The sequence below is a fragment of the Dermacentor silvarum genome, chromosome 1 (genome assembly GCF_013339745.2).
Source record: "Dermacentor silvarum isolate Dsil-2018 chromosome 1, BIME_Dsil_1.4, whole genome shotgun sequence".
NCBI classification, from domain to species: Eukaryota; Metazoa; Arthropoda; class Arachnida; order Ixodida; family Ixodidae; genus Dermacentor; species Dermacentor silvarum.
The window spans coordinates 70,106,201-70,127,971 of NC_051154.1; the positions used below are offsets into that span (position 1 = coordinate 70,106,201).

The 21,771-nt window shown below is 44.7% G+C and overlaps 1 protein-coding gene across 2 annotated transcripts in view; it reads right to left on the bottom strand.

Annotated features, from left to right (window-relative positions):
* LOC119465325 (protein O-mannosyl-transferase Tmtc3) overlaps positions 1–21,771 on the bottom strand; it is a 333,204-nt gene that overhangs the window by 18,168 nt on the left and 293,265 nt on the right. For both annotated transcript variants that reach the window (XM_049669279.1, XM_037726130.2), the window contains 11 exons: positions 18,633–18,885; positions 17,375–17,526; positions 16,586–16,669; positions 11,054–11,191; positions 9,892–9,985; positions 9,120–9,257; positions 7,724–7,806; positions 7,556–7,628; positions 4,869–4,955; positions 2,138–2,211; positions 1,010–1,130 (listed from right to left, as the gene is read on the bottom strand). In XM_049669279.1, the coding sequence (XP_049525236.1) occupies positions 1,010–1,130; positions 2,138–2,211; positions 4,869–4,955; positions 7,556–7,628; positions 7,724–7,806; positions 9,120–9,257; positions 9,892–9,985; positions 11,054–11,191; positions 16,586–16,669; positions 17,375–17,526; positions 18,633–18,885 (1,297 nt within the window). The remainder of the gene's footprint in view (positions 1–1,009; positions 1,131–2,137; positions 2,212–4,868; positions 4,956–7,555; positions 7,629–7,723; positions 7,807–9,119; positions 9,258–9,891; positions 9,986–11,053; positions 11,192–16,585; positions 16,670–17,374; positions 17,527–18,632; positions 18,886–21,771) is intronic.

The window sequence follows — 21,771 nt, forward strand, 5'->3', positions numbered from 1 at the left end:
CATTTTCACCTATATCGATCTCTCTCCGTCGAAACTCCATGAGTGGTGTTATACCTTAGTCGAACAGAAGCGAATATTTGACAATTTCGAATGGTGAATCGAATCGAATGACCTTTCGGAAACCCGCCTTGTTCCCATGTCCCAGTCCGACACACGGTGAACATTACGAGGCCTCAAGAGTGAACTGTGTGCGTAGAACTGGTTCACAGAGAGCACAAGTGAATAAATCTTATATGAAATTGACCCACATCCTTAGCACCAGCTAGATCCTCAGCTTCCGCGATGCGTCGACACCCTCTTACGTTGTATTCGCCTCGGAACTGCCTACGCAAAGTGCTCCCTATTTCGAGTTAAGCGTGTGTCCTCTGCTACGTGTTCGTGCGGCCACGACGAGAAGGACGTATATCGCCTATTACTCGACTGTCCCAAGCCCAATACACATAGGGCCTCGAACAAGAACTGCGCTTAATTGACTCACATCGGCCTTTTTCACTTGCCAAGGTGTTAGGCCCATGGCCATTAAAAGTACATTACAAAGCGGTGAAATCATTTCAGTGCTACATTGAAGGCGGTGACATTTGTGACGAATATTGACTCTCCTGCACCGTGTGTCTTTCATTTGTGCACCTAAAAACTGTGTAGCCCAGACATCCGCGGACTTTGTTTCAATGACAACTTTTCGTAAGAGACGTTTACTTTTAGTGTGTTACATGCTCTAATTTGTTTATTAAGTATTATATAATGAAATAATTTACACTTCTCTTTATTTTTTACCTATGTTATTAACCAAGTGAAAAGGAGTAGCCGTCGCCAACAAACGGCGATGACAAGTCCTCTGTTTGTATTCATCTATAAAACATGAATCGAATAGCAAGAAGGACTACTCAATTCGTGTTCAAAATTCCGAATACTCGCGCACTTCTAATGAGAACGCGGCATCGTGGAACAATGTCGCCATGCGATTTCCAAGGACAAGTATCGTGTACAGCCAGATGGTATTTGAGCTCACCAGTACAGCCTTGCGCAGCCAGTTCTCAGCGGCGACTGGATCTTTTTTGTCAAGCGCCAGCATGGCCAGATGAAAGTAGGCCCGTTCGTCTCTCTTTCCACTGTGGACGACTTTCTCCAACCTGAAAACAAAGCATGCGAAATGCTTTAGGGGGCAATAACGCTAAGTTCCTCGCAAAGACGATGCGACGCGACAGTATGGCAATTTTCGCTGGCTGGACAGCTCACTGGAAGCGGCGCTCAACACAATTGGTACGTGCATGGTGCACATTTGACGCTGTTGTTTTACACTACAAGTAATTTATCTTAGTTAAAATTAAGCACAGCGGGCGAATGTAAGAGAGCAAGGCTAGGCCCAGACATGCTTCAATGTCGTAATTTTTTACTCAAAGAACTCTAGATCTGTGGTTGGTTCAGGGCTTTGCCAAGGAGGCAAAGACAAATTTATGCACCGTTTGCCATTTTTACAGGTTTTGTGATAAGATAATGCTTTCCGGATGACATTCGGAAGCTAGAAATGTTTGGAGCCTAACATTATAGATGAACTATATGCATGCTGTATCTTCTGCAGCGAACGCATGGCGGCGAAGTCTTCTAGTTGAGATATGTGTATGCTTAAATATTCGCGCAACATCGATTGAATTCATTTCCAACAGACAACTTAAGGAAATGGTGGTGATTGCAGCCGTGCAGTGTGCCTTCACTAGTGCTGCGTCTTGACCTGCTGAAGTGCGCTGCTGCGAACAGAAATTGAGACCGACTGCGTTGTTGAATTGCATGAAAAAAGAAGAGAAAGAAAGACGCATAATGGCCTTGCTCCCATGAACACGGGAGGCTAAGGAGAATGATAAATTTAGGAATTCTTGATGATTAATTCTCCTTTTCGTAAAAAAGGAAAGAATGAAAGAAAAGAAAGAATGAAAAAAAAAAGCAGTAAAGAAAACGTATAGAGAAAGTCGGAGGCCAGGTTGACAATTTTTTACTTGAGGGTTCTTTGAAATGCGACTGGACAGCTAAACAAAAGAGAAAGCAAGCTCGCCAATTCGTGTGATTCATGCAGACTGAAATGTCATACAATATACTAAAGGAGCAAGGAAGTCAGCTAGGGCGCATTTTGAAGGTTAGTCACCTTTCATTGGCCACTTTCTTCTGACTTGCAGATCCTGCTTCCTGAAGCAACAAGGCAGAGTTGAGAAGGGCATGCTGGAAATATAAAGGGATATTGCGATTTACTTTCAGTGAAAAAAAAAAGAAATGAAATAATTGCTCTCCCAGATGCAATGTAATAAGTTTATGATTCCTTCTTATCTTACGGAACAATATTTCACTGTCTACACTGTCATCGTGCGTTCGGTACCACTGACTAAAAATTCTTATTGCGAAGAGTAGGAATATAGTATGCTGCATATATTTAAGCTGCGCATTGAGAAAGTTTGCGCCATCTGGAAATATTACAACAGTGGCACCCTGTAGTGACTCATGCAAATGGTTAATCACAAACGCCTTTTTTGAGCTGATCGGATACTGCAATAGAGAAATTCACTGTGTTCATTATGCTCGAAGGTGCACAGGGGCTCGCCTCCTCTGAAGTTTCATCTGTAGTGCCCCCTCCCCCTTTCCCTTCACCCCCCCCCCCCCACACACACCTACACAAACATCTACACCTTTTTTACTTTCTCACTTTTTTATGAATGAAATATTAGTGCGTCAAAAATTGCCATCAATTTGTAAAGGGCATAAAGCATCCTGGATGCTAATATACAGGGTGTTTCATTTTAGCTGCACCAAATTTTAAAAATTGCCTGTGGCAGATAGCACAATTATAATCCTTGATCTAAACTACTCGATGCGGCGGCCATTACTTCCACGAGAAATCAAAACGCCTAATTGATTAATTAGCATAATTACGCTAGTTAACTTTTTAATTAATGATTTTACGGCACATCTTTCAATCTACGAATTATAGCCGCTGAGTTCGCAAGGCGTATCCACTTGGAACGAATTCTCAGGACTGAACCAGTTTCGAGATATTAATTTTTAACGTGTCCGACGAAATGTATGGGCGTTCCAGTTAACTTTTTGAGAAAAACGCTGTTTTATGCATTGAAGCACAAAGTTAACTGGAAAGCCCATGCATTTCGTCGGACACGTTGAAAATTATTATCTCGAAACTGGTTCAGTCCTGAGAATTCGTTCCAAGTGGATACGCCTTGCGAACTCAGCGGCTATAATTCGTAGATTGAAAGATGTGCAGTAAAAACATTAATTAAAAAGTTAATTAGCGTAATTATGCTAATTACTCAGGCGTTTTGATTTCTCGTGGAAGTAATGGCCGCCTCATCGCGTAGTTTAGATCAAGGATCATAATTGTGCTATCTGCCACAGGCTATTTTTAAAGATTTGGTGCAGCTAAAATGAAACACCCTGTATAACAAGATGCGGTGAGAATGTCAATGGTGTACGCGAAAATGTTCGCTCGGAGGTGGGAAGTGGCTGACCATCAACCATTTCGGTCAACAAGGACTTGGTGTATGCGGTCCAAGAGGAAGTACGTGAGGGCTGACGATTTAAATTTCGCCACATTTTGAAGCTTTCCGCGAACGGCAATTTTATTTCTGCAAAAAAAAAAAAAAGTCTGAAACACGAAGACACCAACGACCTCGTTGACCACTGGTATTTTCCACAAGTGGCACTGCTTGAAGTGCCACTTGTGAAATTAACGCCCTGCTAATACAAATGCTTTAATAATTGACGCCAATTCTATAAACAGTCTTCTGTATTGAGTTGACTCCCGTCTACAGTTTACGATCTCTGCTGATGCGGGCCGTGGCATATACTCTCTCCTTCATCGCATCAGGTAAGAAGCGGCGTATACAGATAGCTTTTTGTATCGTATACGTCGTTCAGATATTCCTTGTTGCGGGAGCGGCCATTCATAGGAGAACATAGAATACGTTTTATTAAGCTATCCTAACTTCGAACAGCAAAGATTTGCTTTGAGGGCAACATTGATGACCCTCGATAATCGTCCTTTCAGCATAGAAAATTTGCTTGAACCATGGAATAACGCATCGTTACAGCGATCAGCTCCGAAACCTTTAATAACCTTCGTTAGTGAAAGTGACATTGTATCTATGTATGCCCTTGTGTATTACTGCTATGTAGCAGCATTCTGTGTGGGTGTTAGACTGATTAGTGTGCTGGTTTCTTTTCTGTATTGGCTGCTGTTGTTTAAGCATGCTTACGAAATAGGCTTTATTGTCAGAGCGTTTGTTTGTTTGTTTGTTTTTCATATCACCTCGCATTATCATCCTTAGCTCACCAGACAACCTGTGGTTTGAGAAGAAGCCGGCGACACAACCGTTGCCAACATTTCCAATGTCATGAGAATAAATCACTCATTTTAGCAATTTCGATTATACGTAGAAAAGCAGGTTAAGAAGCGTCGACGTCAGAAACATATCTTAAAAATATGTTCATTTTTTTTTCTTAGCCAATAAAAAAATACTTTCTGAGTAACTCTGGTACATATTGTAGCGCGCGTTATACGGTGACGGTGAAAAAAAGAAAACGAGGATGTCCCTGATATTCCCAAACGATCCTCAACTCGAAGCTCTTCCTCCACTACACCGAGTTGAGCGCAGCGCCGCTCTTCGACTGAAGAGTACTCTGCGCTTCTTAAGAATTGTCATGGTGTGTCAGTGAAGTGCATTATGGGTAGAATATAGTTGTACCATTTCAACTTTAGGGGCGAAAAGGCATGCGAAAATAAAGGCAGTCATACGAAGAACTGATAATAAGCCATCTGATGATAAACAACAGAACAAAATCAGTGCGCAACAGAGTTTAAATCAACGTACCTCGTGGTCAGGATCAAGCTCCAGCGCGCGGTTAAACAGAGTCATAGCTTCATCATTGCGGCCTTGGTCCATGAGGATGACACCCAGCTGCGGAAGGCGTGCAGATTCATTATACCAAGTGCAGCCGATATTTTAAAACGGCTAACGTCCCATATTAACTTTGTTCGCTGACAGATAGTCCCTCTTCAAGGTTAATGTGCCAAAAGATTTCTAGAGAAAGCTTTGGATGGATGGATGGGATAACATTATCGTAAGGTCCTGCTGGCTACGGGGCGCAAGGCCCCATAGAGAAAGCTTTAGCTGCCAGAAAACAACGTATATGCATCCATATTGATTTGCTCGTCGAACACAGTTTGCAGGAGTAATTTACACAAATCTTGGCGCTTTTTGGCCATCAGTGGCCCTTGCGCCAGAAAATTCCATATATCATAATTAACTTCCACAAACGTATAATTGAGTTTCAAAAGTTCACTGTGCTGCTTTGGGACGCTAAACATAACTTTAATCAAAGCGAACCTTCAGAATTGCCTCAGAATACACTTTCATAATTAAACACTTTTTTTAATGTTTCGAACTTCCCTGCGTTTTATAAAAACACCTGATTAGTGTTTTTATAAGTTCAAAATTTATTCCATTTTATGGAAATTTAATTCACAATGAAAGCTCATTTAAGTGCATGAATATTAATGAAGTACTTCTCCTAGAAGTTGACAACCCTGTGCGTACTGGGGAGGTAACAGAATTTATGCTTGCAAATGGACGCGCCTGGCCAACTATTGCAGGCAGACTAATTCAAACTGACTATGAAAGCGTAACTTTCGAGACACACCAATTTAATCTGTTTTTCTTAATGCACACCAAGGTATCTGCGATACTTGCCTTCTTTATTATGACGTTAAATGATTTGACAGATTAAGGTCATTAGCTTAGATGATGCGAAAGCGACATCTGCCATAAGCCATCAAGTTCGCAATTAAAGAGTATAATTATTATAGTCTGTGAAGTCACGTCTTCATGACAGTTATACTTGCGCTAAAATTTGTATTACTGCACAGAGAACTATAAAGCGGCACAGTGGGCTATTGGGGACGCCTTATTGTATCCCGTAGCCATCCAGTCTGTCTGCGGAATAATTTTGACTACCTGTGGTTTTTTTACCGTGCAGCTGAGTCTAAACAAACGAGTACTTTTTCATTTATTTGTCATTGAAGAGAGAGAGAAAGATAGTGAGAAATGCTATCTTTAATTGAAATCTTTGCACTGAATCAACGTCTCACAATACATTAAAAAACCGAAGACACGTCGTGGAAATAGCCCTGGGGCGCTATAACGTAAAATGATTCCAAACTGTTTTGATTCCCATTTCTGCAATCAGCCTCCACGATTGGTCAAAACATTTTCGGGCCACTCCCAACTTCGCCTGTCTGTCACGCGACGTCACGAAAACCGCGATAGCTCCCCATCTGATATAACGCGTACACACTGATTATGCATGATTAAACCGCACAAAAGAAAAATAATAATTTCTGATTCGACGCCTCTTCAACATTAGCCCTCTGCTATTGGTCCAATGTTTTCTGGCTACGCCCACTTCGCCTGACTGTCACGCGACGTCACAAAACCGCGAAAACTCACCACGTCAAAGTGACGTGTACGCGAAAAAAATGCATTAATATGCCGAACAAAACTGAAAATTTTTCTGAATAGCCACAGACTGCCGCGTTCCGAAAGGAATAAAAGATGGCTGCCCGCCGATAGCTCAGGCCCTCGCTACTCGCACCAGCCGGTGAGCATGTATTTATTTGCGCATGATAAACCTTTTTGCGTGGCAGTAAAACGTTATCGAGCCATTTCGGCATCATACGACATCACGCTGTCAACTCTTCCTTGCTGAAGATCCGTTTTAGCGGCATTCTTATCCTTCCGTTGCACGCCGCCGCGATTTTCGACAAGCCACCGCAACCTAAGCAAGGCGAAGCGGACCAATCGGAGAAGCCGGCACCACCCTCTTCACGCGGTTATCTATTTTCACTGTGCTGGCTCGGCCCCATCGAAACCCTCTCCACTAGAGCGTGCTCCTCGCCTCTTGTCAGCCAATTAGATAAGAAAAACCGCTGAGAGTGGACAATGTTATTGGTTTTGAAAGCGAACAAAGGTGACCTCCTATAAACGAGAAGAGTGTTTGATTGGGTTGTTCAGACAACGCTGCGGGTCACCGCCCGATGCTTGCGTCGGTGGTTACGTAAATTTGATGTCAGGAGTTTGGAATCAAAACAGTTTGGAATCATTTTACGTTATAGCGCCCCTGCTTTCTTGCACGCAAGAGAATTTGTACTCTGAGATAGAAAAACAACTCCTATATAATATGACATACCCGGGCGCTTAATCCAACGTGACTGTGTTTAATGCAATTTGCGTGCTCTGCTTTAAGAAGCTTACTTTCTTGTCAGGAATAAAGGAATACAAAAACGTAAACGGCAATGAAGGAACAAGATCAGCACGCACTTGTGGGGAGCGCGCTGGTCCCGTCTCTATCTATTCATGCCAACTCACTCATCCTTCGACCTTTGTGCGCCATCGAATGCATGCTCGCGGGCCGATGGAGGCCAAGCACTGAAGCACGAAAGCACGTAAAAAATCGGAAACACGAAACCGCTCTATAAAATGATTTTGCCTGGAACACTTACGTTGTAGTACAAGTCTGGATTGTTCTCATCTAATTCTAAAGCCCTCTCGTACATAGCCTCTGCTTCCTTTGTCCTGAAAAAAAAAAGTTAGAGAAGAGAGAATTGATTGAGATGCACCCTGGAAGGCAAAAAGAAGATAAAAGCTCGTTACTTGCTTTGACAGCTTACCTGTTCATGCGAAGCAAGAAATCTCCTCTGTTTAAGTAGGCATCAGTGAAGTCTGAGCGGAGGCTGATTGCCTCCTGGTACAGCTGTAAAAAAAACGCGGATTTAATAACTAGGAAGTGTTGCTCAGGGGCTGATGAACCACGCAGGAACCAGCCAGACCTCACCAAAGGCACAAAAAAAAAAAAGGAATCAGAGTACTGATATCATGTGAAAAGTAGCTTTTCTATGAATATGTTTCATGGAGTGATGATTGAGCTTAGTCCACAAGAGCTAACAAACGTGAATCATGTGCACTGCACTAAGATGCACAAACGCTGGCATTAAAAGAAATTAGACGGTTGTGAAAGAGCGAAATAAAAACCGAAAAAAAAAATGCCGCAGTTTCTCCCGAAAGGCGAAGCACTGACAGCGATAGCAAAGTATAAGACAATTCACGAAGTAAGGTTCTTAGTGTTATCGGCGATGTAATTTGCGTATTAATACAATTAAGAAGCATGGTGTCACGCGCTCAGAGACAAACATGAACAGATCTCACTAGGTGATCGCGAGCACTCGTTGCCACAACGTTGGCGTGATGAAGGGCGCCGGCAGCGGGGAGAGAACGCTTCGCTCTACCCACTCGTTTCGCTGCATCTCCGAAATTTATACTGCGCGACCTCCAACGCTAGGCGTGCGGGAACACGGCGTGCATTAAGCCACCGGTCATCTCGGCACCCGCCGCAGATTATCTACAAGATAATCTGCGCGGGCCGCGTATGCACTGAGTCGCAAGGACAGCCCAAGGAGGTTTAGGAAAAAATTTAGAGCTTTTTTTAAAACCTACTTGGGACAGCCGCGCGTAGCCGCGGCCAGGCTAGGGGAGGAGACGCGCGCTCTACTCCCCTAGCGCGCGCTTGATCATGTGACCTCCAACAATGTGCGCCCGGGGAGACAGCGCGCAAAAAGCCCCCATACTTCTCGACTCACCCTCGCACGCTTTTCCGCGAACCCGCAGCATACGGCGCGCGGCCTGCTAATTCTTGTCGCACTTGTAGTTTACACGGAACATCACGGCGACGGTGACGGCAAAAATTCGGCTGGAGTGTCCATACATCCATATAATTGCTATGCAAATATAGATGCAAACGATATATCCCCAAGAACAACATGCTTGCACAAAATATTGACTTTGATGGACGCCTACATATTTCATAAGAAAATATGTTTAGAGAAGAATTTCACAACGGCATTTTATGTGACTCAAGAGGAAAAAGAAAAAAAGGGAAGAAATCGTACCGTTAGCAGAATTAATTTACAGGTACGCGTTTTTTTCTTTTATTGAAACAATTCAGCCGGGAACACAAGCTTTTCAAAAGTTGAGACAACATGATATGTATCGTAATTTGCGCGTCCTTACCCTGTCGGCTTCATCCACCCGACTGCTGTTTTGCGCTATCAAGAACGCGAAGTCGAGGTACACTTGAAGGTGGCTCGAAGTGACCCGCACAAGGCTAGGGGATTGGCTGGACTCGGGCTTTGGCAGGAGGCTCAATGCCTATACAAAAGACAAGGGCAAAACTTCCAGAGAGCCCGCAAGAATTACAGCGACATGGACCACAATTTTCGTACAACCACACAGGGATGCGAAAGAGTGAGATAGAGGAAAGCAGCAAAATAGGCGTGACAAAGAAAAAGCAAAATGACAGGCAGAAACTTATCCTTTCCCTTATGTTTGCGCTCGGGTTGTTATCGCACGCTTTTTTCTTTTTTTAGGGTTACACAAGCTATGTTTAGGAAATTATATATATATATATATATATATATATATATATATATTAAGTTGCTCAGTTTTATTCCTCATGCAAAGGGTGGTAAGCTGGGCAAGTTGATATGATTGCATCATGGAAAGCAGCATTTTCCTTGCGCTGCGTGACTACTTCGTGTAGTCGTGCAGTATTTGTTTGGCTAACGTCTGCCTATACGCATGTAGACGCTATGCGAAGTTAAAGCTGGAAGAGAATGAATGAATATGAAATAATTATTCATTAAAACTTGTATTCAAGCGTGGAGCACGTACGTTGTACTGCAAAATCAGCACATTCTACTGTACCTCATTAACAGAGGCTTTACTGACACAAAGTGCCAGCGAACCCTTAAATTAGCAGTGAATACAAAGAGCCAGTTCTTACCTTCACGAAAGCGGCTTCAGCTTTTTCGTAGTGGCGCATAGTTGTCAAAAGCCTGCCCAAATTAAGATGGCCACGGATGTCGTCAGGCTCAGCCCTGAAACAAAATCATGCCACGCAGTATAAACTATTTATCCTTAAGCCGACGTGTATTGTTTTGCGTCATACTTAAAACGATGTTGCATTCGCTGCCTTTAGGGAAATACTAGTACCATGTGACCTGGCACAGCGTACTTTTTTGCGCGCTATGCCGCACTTCTATTATCAGGCATGGCTGCTTCAAAGGGACCCTAAAACGAAACACGAAATCGAGTTAACCTGACATATTACTGTTTCGGAACATTCTCTTGCATTTGATCTGCGGAGAAATGCGACAGACAAAAACAAGGACGGCGGGAAATGAAAGCCCCACACTTTCTGCATTTTCGCCCGAACCATGGCGTCGATGATGATGATAATGATGTGCGAGCGCGCACCTGAGTGTGTGTATGTGTGCTAGCGTGTGCGCGCCTGAGAACACAGACACAGAAATTTAGCAGTTGCATCGACACACGACTTTTGGTATTGCGTCGCTTCTGGCATACCAGCCTCCGCTCCTGGTAAAAGTATCTCGAGTGTTCCAGAAATGCATAGTAGCATCCAAGCTCAAGCTCATTTTTTCTTTAACGTTCTTTTAACGCTGCTGAAATGTGACGAATGTGCGCATCTACAGTTGGCAGCGAGGCCCTCCCTCAGATCGCGACCGTAGCCTATTGCTGGTCGCTGTGCTTAATCGTCGTATAACAGAACACAACTTGCTGTTCCGTCCATAGAAGCGTTGTTGTCGTTAACAACGAATCGCAGAAGCCAGCTTGCGACGTTTCACAGCCCTTTGTGCCAGAGACACTGCTCAATGCTTGTTCTTTGTGCAAATGAAACAGACGTGAATTGGCGGAGAACGCGCCTCCCACCCCTCCCTACAAGTGCTGTCTAACACTTCAGCACAAAATAATGTCAAGTGCATATACAGAAACGTATTTTCAAAACACCTGTGTGAGACCCAGTACAGTGGTTCATGCGGTCAAGTCGTGTGTATTTTGCGTGAGTTTACTTTTTTTTTAAGAAGACGCGGGGTGACGAGGTTGCACCCGGTGAAGCTTAACAGAATCATGCTAGTTGAGGATACCTGATAGCCCGAGTGAAGTGAGCGTGCGCTTCTTCGAATGCTCCGGACGCTTCCAAGACTTGTCCGAGATTGTTCAACATTTTTGCGTTCCTTGGATTCACACGAAGCGCAGACTGGTACAAGGCTTGTTCGGACGACCTGGGACAAAAATGACGTATTAGAACCCTTCTACTACTAGAAAAACCTGCTTTTTACACGATGACATTCATAAAGCGCCCTTGGTTGATCTATAGTCAAGCTTCCCTTTGTAAGATCATAGTGATGAAAACAAGTATGTTTTCAGAGATTGCGCTGACACTCATATTCCAATTCACTGCTCATGTCAATAAATTTTGAAAATAGGCCTATCGTTGGAGCATAGAAACAGGACGAACTGGGAAATCGGAAACGCCTTATAAACTTATGGGGAGGGTCACACGCGTGCTTAAGTGATCTATCTGTATTTTACTGCGACATAAATTAAGATCTTGTAACTTGGTTTGCTGTGTTCATTCGTCCTTTCCGTTATATAGACCCGTCGTCAAGTAGTCGTCGTCATCGGGCCACCTTTAAAGATTCAGCCGCGCCCCATGGCGAAGCGAAACAAAACTTTGCTGCCCACGTCCGCGGATTGGACTCATGCCCCTAACTAAGGGGCGATGTGCACTTGAGAGCCAGACGCGCTAACCACTACGCTACGGCGAGTAGCTTTTTTGTTTTTTAATACATGGTAAATGAAACAGAACAATATACTACAGAGATAACATTGTTATACACTGAGTTAAAACTCAGGTAAACACACGCATGCGTTTAAACAGTGCATCTAGCCCGGTGTAAGTCCCTGCGCAGCGTAAACATCTCATGCATGAGCTGGAATTTCCTGAAAAAAAATCTAGTATGTCGCTGATTTTTGGCATGTCGATTACATATCCTAGATGCGCTAGGGCGGAGATTTCGCGCTTGGTGATTATTGCGCCGTTTTGCACACCACACGGACTAGAAGAATGGTGACGTCCGTGCATGTATTGCGGAGGTCACAACAGGCAATACTGTAGCGGACGAAAACGTGACGTTTTATGAATTGCAAATAATTTGTTCTTGAGACGATGGCGGTGCCTGCTGCGAGAGTGTGCTGCTGTCGCACTAAATGGGTCCAGGGCCGGAGGAATCACTGAAGTCCCGTGATATTTGTAATTTTTTTTTACGACCACTTCCGCATTGGTACAGGAAACAACAAGCGCATCTTATAATTTTTGCTCTTAGGGCCGGACAAATTGCCCAGCCTTTTAGTGTCTCTGGATAGTTTGCGAGCTACTGAGCCAAGTTTACGCTGACCACTTCGCATCAGGTGGAAAGTGTTATCGTAAACAACATTTTATGTAGTCACTAGCTGCGATTACAAGCTAGCAGTTGAAAATGTGTAAATTTGGTGACTCGCATCATCAGTTCCCAATATTCTAAATCTCAATTAAATTAAATTGTGGGATTCAATTTCCCGAAAGTGCTCAGAGGGTTATGAGGGCTCCGGATTAAGTTTGACCACCGTGACTTTTTAACATGGACCTAAATACAAACTACCAAGAGCGTTTCTGCATTTCGCGTCCGTCGAATTGTGGCGGTCATGGCCGGAAATTGAACCCACAGCCTTGTACTCAGCAGTGCAACGGCATAGCCACTGATACGTTGGGGAGGGTGGTATTCGAAAAATATGAGCGCAATATTCTGGGTAACAACTATTTGCTAATCGATTCGATCACTAGATCGCATAATCTTTTAGTTGTTATAGTATAAGTTATGAATATATGCACCCCGCAAAGATTGTGCTCGTTGAACACAACGAGCATAATTTCCTGGGGGAGATTTCGAAGCTATCTTTCCTCGAGTGGGCAAACATGAAGAAAAAAAAAAAAGAAACGACTATTCAACGCAAACACCTCAGGAATGTCCCGGATAACATTCCCCAACGCCGTATAATAACGGCGCAGTAAAACCATAGTAATAGCTGCTAGTCTTGGTAATCTATGTGGCTCTTTTTTTAATGCCTGTACGAACCTCTGTGTTTATGGTCCCTATGCTTTCAAGCTTTGTTTAAAACGTAAGTTATATTCGGACAATTTACACCTTTGTAACCTCTGCTGCTTTTTTTTTTAGCAGCAGGTATTATCATATGGCACTGCAGCGAAAAAGGAAAAATCAGTAGTTTCCATTCGGAATATTTGCGCACGAGGGTTATTTTTGAGCTGCTGTGTTGTGAAGAAAAAGAGCAGCACATCGTAAGGGATAATAGAAGCCATATCTGAACTTCGATGAAAGCAGTTATCTCCTTTGTTACACTTCATGTGCTACAGCAGATATTGATTGCGTTGTGGACGAAAAAAAAAAATATAAGGCAGAGGTGGTGTAAAAGAAACCATGCAACCGATGTCACAGGCTGAGGAAAAAAAAAGGAAAAAAAAAAAAAAAGGCAGGCAGCCCAGTGCATTAAGGACAGGTTGTTTTATTCTCCAGGGAAAGAGAGATCAAGAAACAAACAAAAGAAGTGCAATGGCAAAAAAAAAAGAAATCTAATGATGGGTTGTCCTTTCATTTTTGTCTCTCTCGATCAACTCTTGTTGAGAAATGCATTTTTGGGCGGCAGGAAAAGAAAGCGAGCAGAGGAGATGCAGTCGAGGAGACAACAGGAACAATCGCCGCGGCAACAAAAACAAATAGCACAGAAGACGACGGCGGGGAAAGTATTCTCCCGATGATAATAAAACGCCAGGCGGCGGAAGCAGCAGCAGCAGAAACCTTCTTCTCCGCGGGAAATGCAGGAGGAAATATAAAATGCCCAAAGGATGAGCCACGGAAAGCCTTGATGTTGCTAAGTTTCGAGCGCTCTGCGGCGCGGGTCCTCATCCCGATCCTCACGCGGCGGTGGCGGTGAGTCTTGCGCTTATATATTCCTCTCTGTCTAAACAAAGCCTTCCGCCACCCGCCCGGAGGGCGGAAAACAACGGCAAAAAGGAGAGGCAAGTAGGGGAGCAGAGAGAGCGGGGGGGGGGGGGGGGGGATTATATGAAGAAAATATAAGGCGGCGGCCGACGGAGGAAAAAGGAAGTGTGCTCCAAAATGCTTAGGATTCCGCGAAAGATGACAATGATCGATTGTCCAGACCGGAGGCCTTCGATTTTGTGAAATCGATCCCCACGCTTGCATAATTTCTGCGGCCCCTCTTCTTCCCTGGGCCACACTCGGCTCGGTCACCGCTCGGCACATCCTCTCCCCTGCGGCGCCGCCTGCTATAAGCGCTATAGCTGCGCGATCCGCTCTCCCGGCCACCTGGCCCTGGGGCAGTGCCCGCGCACAGCCCTCCCCGCCATTCACCACCCCACCACTCCGGGGCCAATTTTCAATGGGGACGGCCACTAACACGAACAAAAGTCGCGACGGGCCTAAGGAGTGCGGCTCGAATGCAGCGAAGAAGTGCGAGGGGAAATGACGACCAGCAAACGGCGCGACATCGAGTGTGAGTCGCGCGACGGAGTTGCGAAGGTGGACCAAGGAGGAGGGCAGTTAGTTGAATCGTGCCGCTCAAAAGCAAGGGGAAACGGGGAAGAACAAACACACTCTGTTTGCTAGCATGACGCCGGAACAAAATCACGGGACCCTTCCATTCCCGAGGTTGTTTCTTCGTTCTTCTTATTATTAAATTTATTTTTCTTGTTCTCGCGCGTGCCCGTGTTTGAGAACGCACTTTGTTTCCTGGTAGCTTAGAGTGCGCTGAAGATGGAGAGTTTCATCGCAAAGGACGACAGAGGCTGTGAAAAAAAAAAAAAGATTTTGCGCATCGCGTGTAGAGAAGCGCGTATGCGAAACCTTTATTAGACATTCCTGAGTGCGTCGGAGATGGAGCACTTCCTGCGACAAACAAGAATCGCCACGCTGCAAGTAAATTAACTCGGGCCCTCCCCTCCACTATACGGTTGCTACACACGGGTTTCCGTGAAAAGGGCCGCAGCTGCAACGCTTCTCGCGACTAGAGACTTCCGGCGATGAACAGGAGGATGTAGAAGCTTCATAGTTCAGCGTAAGGTAAATAATAAAACATGCGCCCCTGCCATGTGACATTTTGAAAAAGCCAATATATTCCAAGAGGTGTGTGTGTGTGCTGCAGTAGCCGGCGCGCCCAGTGTTGTTCTCTTATGCTTTTTGTATATTGTGTTTTATTTTTGTGTGTGTTGCATTACTCATTTTGCACAAATAACCAACGGTTATAAAAAAAAACTAATAATAACTTACGGAATTGAATGTGCCAAAGCCACAGCTTGGCAACGAGGCGCACGGTAGTGGGCGCCAGGCTCCGGATCAATTTTACCCGCCTGGGGCCCTCTAACGTGACCCCCTTGCTTGGTACACGAGTGCTTCTGCATTGAGCAGCCAACGTAAAGCGACTTACGGGGCCCGAAATAGAAACCGTGATTTCGTGTTCAGCAGCGGAACGCATCAGCCACTGGGCGCACAGCGGCGGGTTTTCAAGCGAAGCTTTCTGTACCTCCCCTTCCGGGCTTGGCATGGCTATTGCTAAGTCGGTCGGTATATCGGCGGATTCCTTGATTTACTCGATTTTCCTTGATTTAGGCATTCGGTATGTGCCGCTGGGTGGGTGCCCACTCTTGGCCAGTCCTCCAGAATGGGAATGTGTCACTGCGACACAAGAGGTGCAGAATCCTTAAGTGTAGCTAGATATGCGTCGTACGCTTTTCTGCGCATACACCGCTCATCGCCATTCTTGCCTTGACAAGCATCACATACATCGCCTTCGTCCTGGTGACATGCCTTGGTATACACCTCGCACTGTGCATCCGTCTGACCTGCCGTTTGCATTTTGGAACGGGTGGTATAAAGCATAAGCATAAAAATTGTATGAAATTTAAGTTTTGACCTTTGGGGTAGAGAAACATAAAATTAATTGCATGGCATAACACGTTGCATACAGGATGAAACTAAACACAATTGTACGCATCGCCGTTAGGTGTATATCATTTAATTAACCGCTTCACCGAAGCTTCGCTTCACATATATTCCAGCATGTGTGTTGGAACGGCACAGCCTTTGTTGCTAAAAAAAACAAAAAAAAAAAAAAACAACCATGACTTTTCCGCACATCGCAGCTGCAAATGCGTTTGTACTTGAGTTTTGCTCCCGTATCGCGTTGAAGCAATACACGCAGAACCGTGCGAAAAATTCCTTTAGATGATTAGCCTACGGCTAGGTAAAATATATAACGATGTTTCATAACTTTAACAGATAAAAAATAGGAAAGTATCCGCAATATCGTTGAGTGATACAACTCAAGGCAACCGAAGGTATTCAAAGAGGTACTTCGACGACGGAGGCTTGCACGTAGTACAGATGACTCATGGTAGAGCAGAGGATCGACTGAGGCACCCCGATCCCTTGCCCTATCAATGTTCTATCGCAGAACACGAGGAAAGTTGCTTTATTAGGACGCACGCACAAAAATCCGTAGTGTCGAAACTGCGATTTACCATTCGCAGTACCATAACTCACCAGTCGTAGTTACGAAGAAACGTTTTCGTGAAGTGGGTAAGGAGCAATATGGTGACGCCCAGTTTAAGCCAAGCTCCGTGAAACCTGTAATACACAGGAATGAGATATTCATTGCTGTTTATAATATCCGGCATAAAACGTTCGCTGAAGGAAAGACCATTTCAGATCAGCTCTCTTTTCCTTTGCACAAAGCTGTTCAGAAACATGTATAACCGTGAATATGGCAACATGTTTACGAGCAAATTCGGACAGAACATCTTCTCGCACTTCTCTCCCTTTTGCTTAAGTGTGGCTTAATTTCGTTGATACAGCGCTCAATTTCCTCCTTAAAGGTGTGGGATGTCGTGGGCTTGTTGGCATAAACCTTAGACTTCAAAAAACCCCAATCTCTTCACAGTTGATGAAGTTAAATCACTATTCCGACCATATTTTGTACGAAAATTGCGAACTGTAGCTGCCAAACCTTCATTATTTTTTTTAAATATTGCTCAACAACAAGAACGCGTTGTTCTTTCGTGTGGCGCTCCATTTTTAATAACCCTGGACTGTCAGTTGTACTGCTGACTTTTTTTTCTCGTTGGCAACACTTTAACGCATAAATGACGCAAAATTAAAATCTTGCGTGAATTTTGGGACACCCTTTGCGTAGATGGTGCGTAATGTGGGAATAAATCCTTACAAAGAAAAAAAAACTTAGTTATTATTATTATTATTATTATTATTATTATTATTATTATTATTATTATTATTATTATTATTATTATTTACTCATTAGGTCGAATCGCTCACCTGTGCTGCTGCCAGAGGAGGCTGAAACCCTGTGCCACCAGGAGACAAAAACCTAGGCTTGGCAGGTAGAGCACCCGCTCGGCGATAACGAAGCCCACAGGATGCAGGAGATTGGACGCAGGTAGATACGGTATGCAAGCCAAGGACAGTCCCTGCACGATAGTGACGGATTAAACAAATGACAGACGCATATATTCACGGCAGAGGGTCGAGTGGTTACGAACAAACAGTGCTACGGCATACCATGCACAGGCCGACGTCCCTCGTCAGCCTATCGAGGGATTCTCCGAAATTATGTAATTTTCGGTGCAAGTTATACTCGCTTTACAGCAAGTTATATCAGACGTCAAATCCTTAGCTCGAGACACCAAAATATGTAGAAGTCTTGGATAAGCTGGACATTGTGGTTCGCATATCTGTGCCGTGCAATGAATAAACGCTTACCTTATCTAGTAGCGCTAGCTCTAGCTTGAGCGGAGAAGTTCGACGTCGCATCAGTAACGCAGCGCATGATCTGAACGTACGAGACGTGAACCCTGTCTTTGGCAACGGGCATTGCTTGATGTCTGACAAGGATCTCCATAATGTGAGAACATAGCGTTCCGGCGTGCTTCCGCGGTTTTCGGAGTTATTAAGCTGTAACTTAAACATGGGAGTGCCAGTTTCGCAGGTTTACGTTCCGTTACACGCGGTCGTGTCCGCCAGGGCAAGAACTGAGTGGTGCCCGTACATGGCTTGCAAGACTCCGTAAACGCCTGAATCGACGTGCGCCGGTATAATTGAAGCGCGGAGATAGGTACGCATGTCACCAGGAGCGGAAGACTAATGGCGAAAGCCTGCACCATTTATTAATAATCCGTGTTCTACTATTCACAGCGCAAATCTCTTGTCGGTGCGCACAGTTTACAAGAAATCGCTTCGGTTAAATGTACCTGGGGAGGGGGGTGATCCTTCTTTGCTCTGGCAGATTAAGGGATCCGGTAGTGCACAGAATATTTGCCCCAGCACTTGTTACCAAAGCGCCCCTTCCCGAGACATGCCGGCTGACAGTATTCAGCCCGCGCCCCCCTCGAGGCTACCCTGGATTCGTTTCTGGTTATGTGCGTCTCGTCGCTTTCATTTTAACGGATATACGGGTCCATGGCGCTTAGCCTCAGACGCGAATGGTCACAATCTATTTCAAATTTGAATTGCAAGCAAACAAGTTTCTTACGCTCCGCGTCATTTCCGCCCATGCCTGCACTAACGATGGTCTCACCATAAGCAATGGCTTTCGGTGGTGCTCATCCGCTCGGAGCGCTGCCCTGGCAGCCATCGCTAAGAAAAGGTAAAGGGCGATCGTTCCGAGGTTCCGCACGTCCGCCAGCGACGTCACTAGCGGCACTGTTCCCATTGTCCAATCACAGCAGAGATCACTAGGGAAGACTAGGAGCCAGGCGTTCAACGCTGTCAGATAGTTGTAGGTCAGCTGGCGCGACGGCGACGGGGCCACTGATGCCGGGTTGTCGAAGCTGCAAAAGTGTACACAAAGATGTTTTACTTCAGACATCTATAAGCGGACGTTGGACGTTTTGACTGGCATACATCCATATATATATATATATATTCACTTTAAACTTGTGCTAACCATTCGAAGCGTTCGTGTCACAATTTGAATAATAGTTTGAATTTTGCGTTTGCAGCCTTTCATAGCAACACGTGAATGTTTTTCTGCAGTGCTCCGCGTTGATAGCGGGGTTTAGCGTGCATACTCTGTGATCAGCTTCAGCAAGCGCCTTCTGCCTTTTGCTCTCAGTGGATTCAGGCCTAGAATTCAACCTGAAACCCGGTGCCTTTTAGCGCGATGTCACGGGCCTGATGACAGCGCAGCACTTATGCAACTGCGCCGGAGAGGCCGATGCAGTTGAGTCACGCTAATCAGTTCATTTAATTGGTCTTTCATTTTTTTGTAGGTGAATATTGAGGGAGTGAAATGACTATACACGTGGGCAACATCTTTTTTTTTTTTGCTTTTCTTAACAAGATTAATTAACTTCGTACTGAGTATATAGATAAATATAATTGTATATAAACGCAGCTCAATATTATTGGACTTTAGACGTGTTCTTCGACTTTTGCTTCGTTTTTGTTGCACGCGTTGCTTCGGTGCCTGCTTTACCTTTACTGACTTTCGGTTTGATGGTAAAACAGCTTGGTACATTTACTTGATGCCGCAGAAACAAGACGCCATCGTTTTACCACTCGCGCAACACAAAAAATAAGAAAAACAACACAGAGACAAGATAAATGGCTCGAAAGGTAGAATGCAATATGTGCGTGTGCCTTTAACTTAACGAGTTCCCTGAAATGCAAGAACAGTCTACGCACACAAGCCCTCTACTCCACTCAATAAGTGCAGATGCGAACTTCGCAGCTTTTTTTTTTTGTTTGTTTTCGTCTACTCTGCGAGGTTGTTTCGGCTCAGCCGAAAGAAGCTGTCCTGGTTGCTCAAACACTAAACCAGAGTTAGCGATCAAACGAAATGCAGGTTACACAACTTATGCTGCGGGCTGCGCTTTCCGTAATCATGCGCCCGAAGAAAATGTGATCAAATATACAGTGATGGTTCCGGTGTCCCTGTAGAGATTATGGCGGCACGCAATCTTTCTGCGCCGCTTGTGTGCCGAGTGTAGCCAGCGTAGCGTATGAAGACATAGTCGAGCTCTGTTATCGCTTTTGAAGAAATTTCACGAAGGAAGACAAACATTTCACGAAGCTCAACTAAGAATATTTTCTATGTCTACAAAAGGCTCAATACTTCCTTTAAAGTGCACTTTGCGTTATGTGATGTACACTGCCTGAGAGAACAAACTGCAAATAAATGAAGAGGTCCCAACGACAGGAATCAAATATTAAAATTGCGCGTATTGCTGTCCGCTCCGTCTGGGGCTCAACTACATCAATAAATTTAAGATAAATACTTAAGCTATAGAAGAGAGCTGTGATAGCGATTGGAAATTTGCCGTTTGCCGAGTCAACCGAAAACTGTTTTGTAAGCATAGACTTTAAGAGCATTGAAGTTAAGAGTAAGAAACTCGCAATCTACTTGAGAAGGCTTTCCATGGGGGGCCGCTGTGCCATAAAAACCCAGTCAATCATCACTTACCATGGAACACATGTACATACTCCCGCATTTTTAACTATACCGCGCGAGAACACTATAATATGGTCCTACGTCGTCCTGAAGGCAAGATCGCATTCGACGAATCTTGCACAGGAAAGTGCTTAGTGCACTTGAGAGTACTTCTGCCGGTCTCGCTGATTATCGCCGCCTATAAAGGCGCTAAAATGACGCGTGATGGACGCTCGCTCGATATAATTAAAAATGCGGGAGGCTGTACAGTGTTCAGCGATGGAAACGCGATACTCAGACAGCATGGTGGCCGGCACTTTTTGCGCAACCGGTGATCGCTGGGTGATCGTTTAAGGGGCCGAATGCAGTTACGATGCATCAACCAGAATCTCGCTTTCAAGTGACACAATAATGCATTATGCGTCACCAGCGCCCACCGGTGGCGCAAAAAAGTGCCGCCGCCATGTTGTCTGAGTATCGCGTTTCAATCGCTGAGCACTGTACATATCTGAGATTACACGTTCGGATTGCATTTATTTATTTACTTGTTCAGTATTACATGAGGGCCAAGAGGAACTGCAGATGGATGCGTTTGCAGCTAGTGCAAAAGATACTTACCACCAAAGGAATAGCCAGTAGTATACAGTAAAAACGGCGGCGTTATAATAGTAAGCTACGATTTCAGGTTAGTACAACTCATGATTACCTGCAGCGTGACAGGAAGACAACAGACAGAGACGAAGTGAGCACACAGAGCGCTGACAACGGCAGCATGCAGTTACTACAATGTTACTTGAGGAATTACGGAGTAGTGGGCAAGGAAGCACCGGTAGGATGACGGGCTCTTCCTTCATCTTGTTTATTGCGCAGGTTAGTCGTCGTTCTGACGCATACCCTCCATGTTTAAAATCTGACGACCCGTTCATTGTTGTGCTTCCATGCCCAGGAGCACTACTTGAGCCATTCCATGCTTTATTTCTCATTATGTGCGGTTATGTCGAGCAAAACCTCGGTCCTGATGATAAAGCTGCAATGAGTGATCTCCTTAAATTAGTAAAAGAAACTAACGAACGCTGTGTTCGAATAGAATCGAATCAAGTGAGCATGTCCCAGGCGATCGCTAATCTACTTGCGCACCACTGTGTGTCCACCGCCATCTGTGGCATTCAAGAGCGTCTGCAAACAGTTGAAGACCACTGCTTTTGAAAATTGCCGAACAATGATGATCGACGTGCTCAAGGCACTTGGAATCGTAGAAACTTGTCGAATTTCCAACACGTGTAAC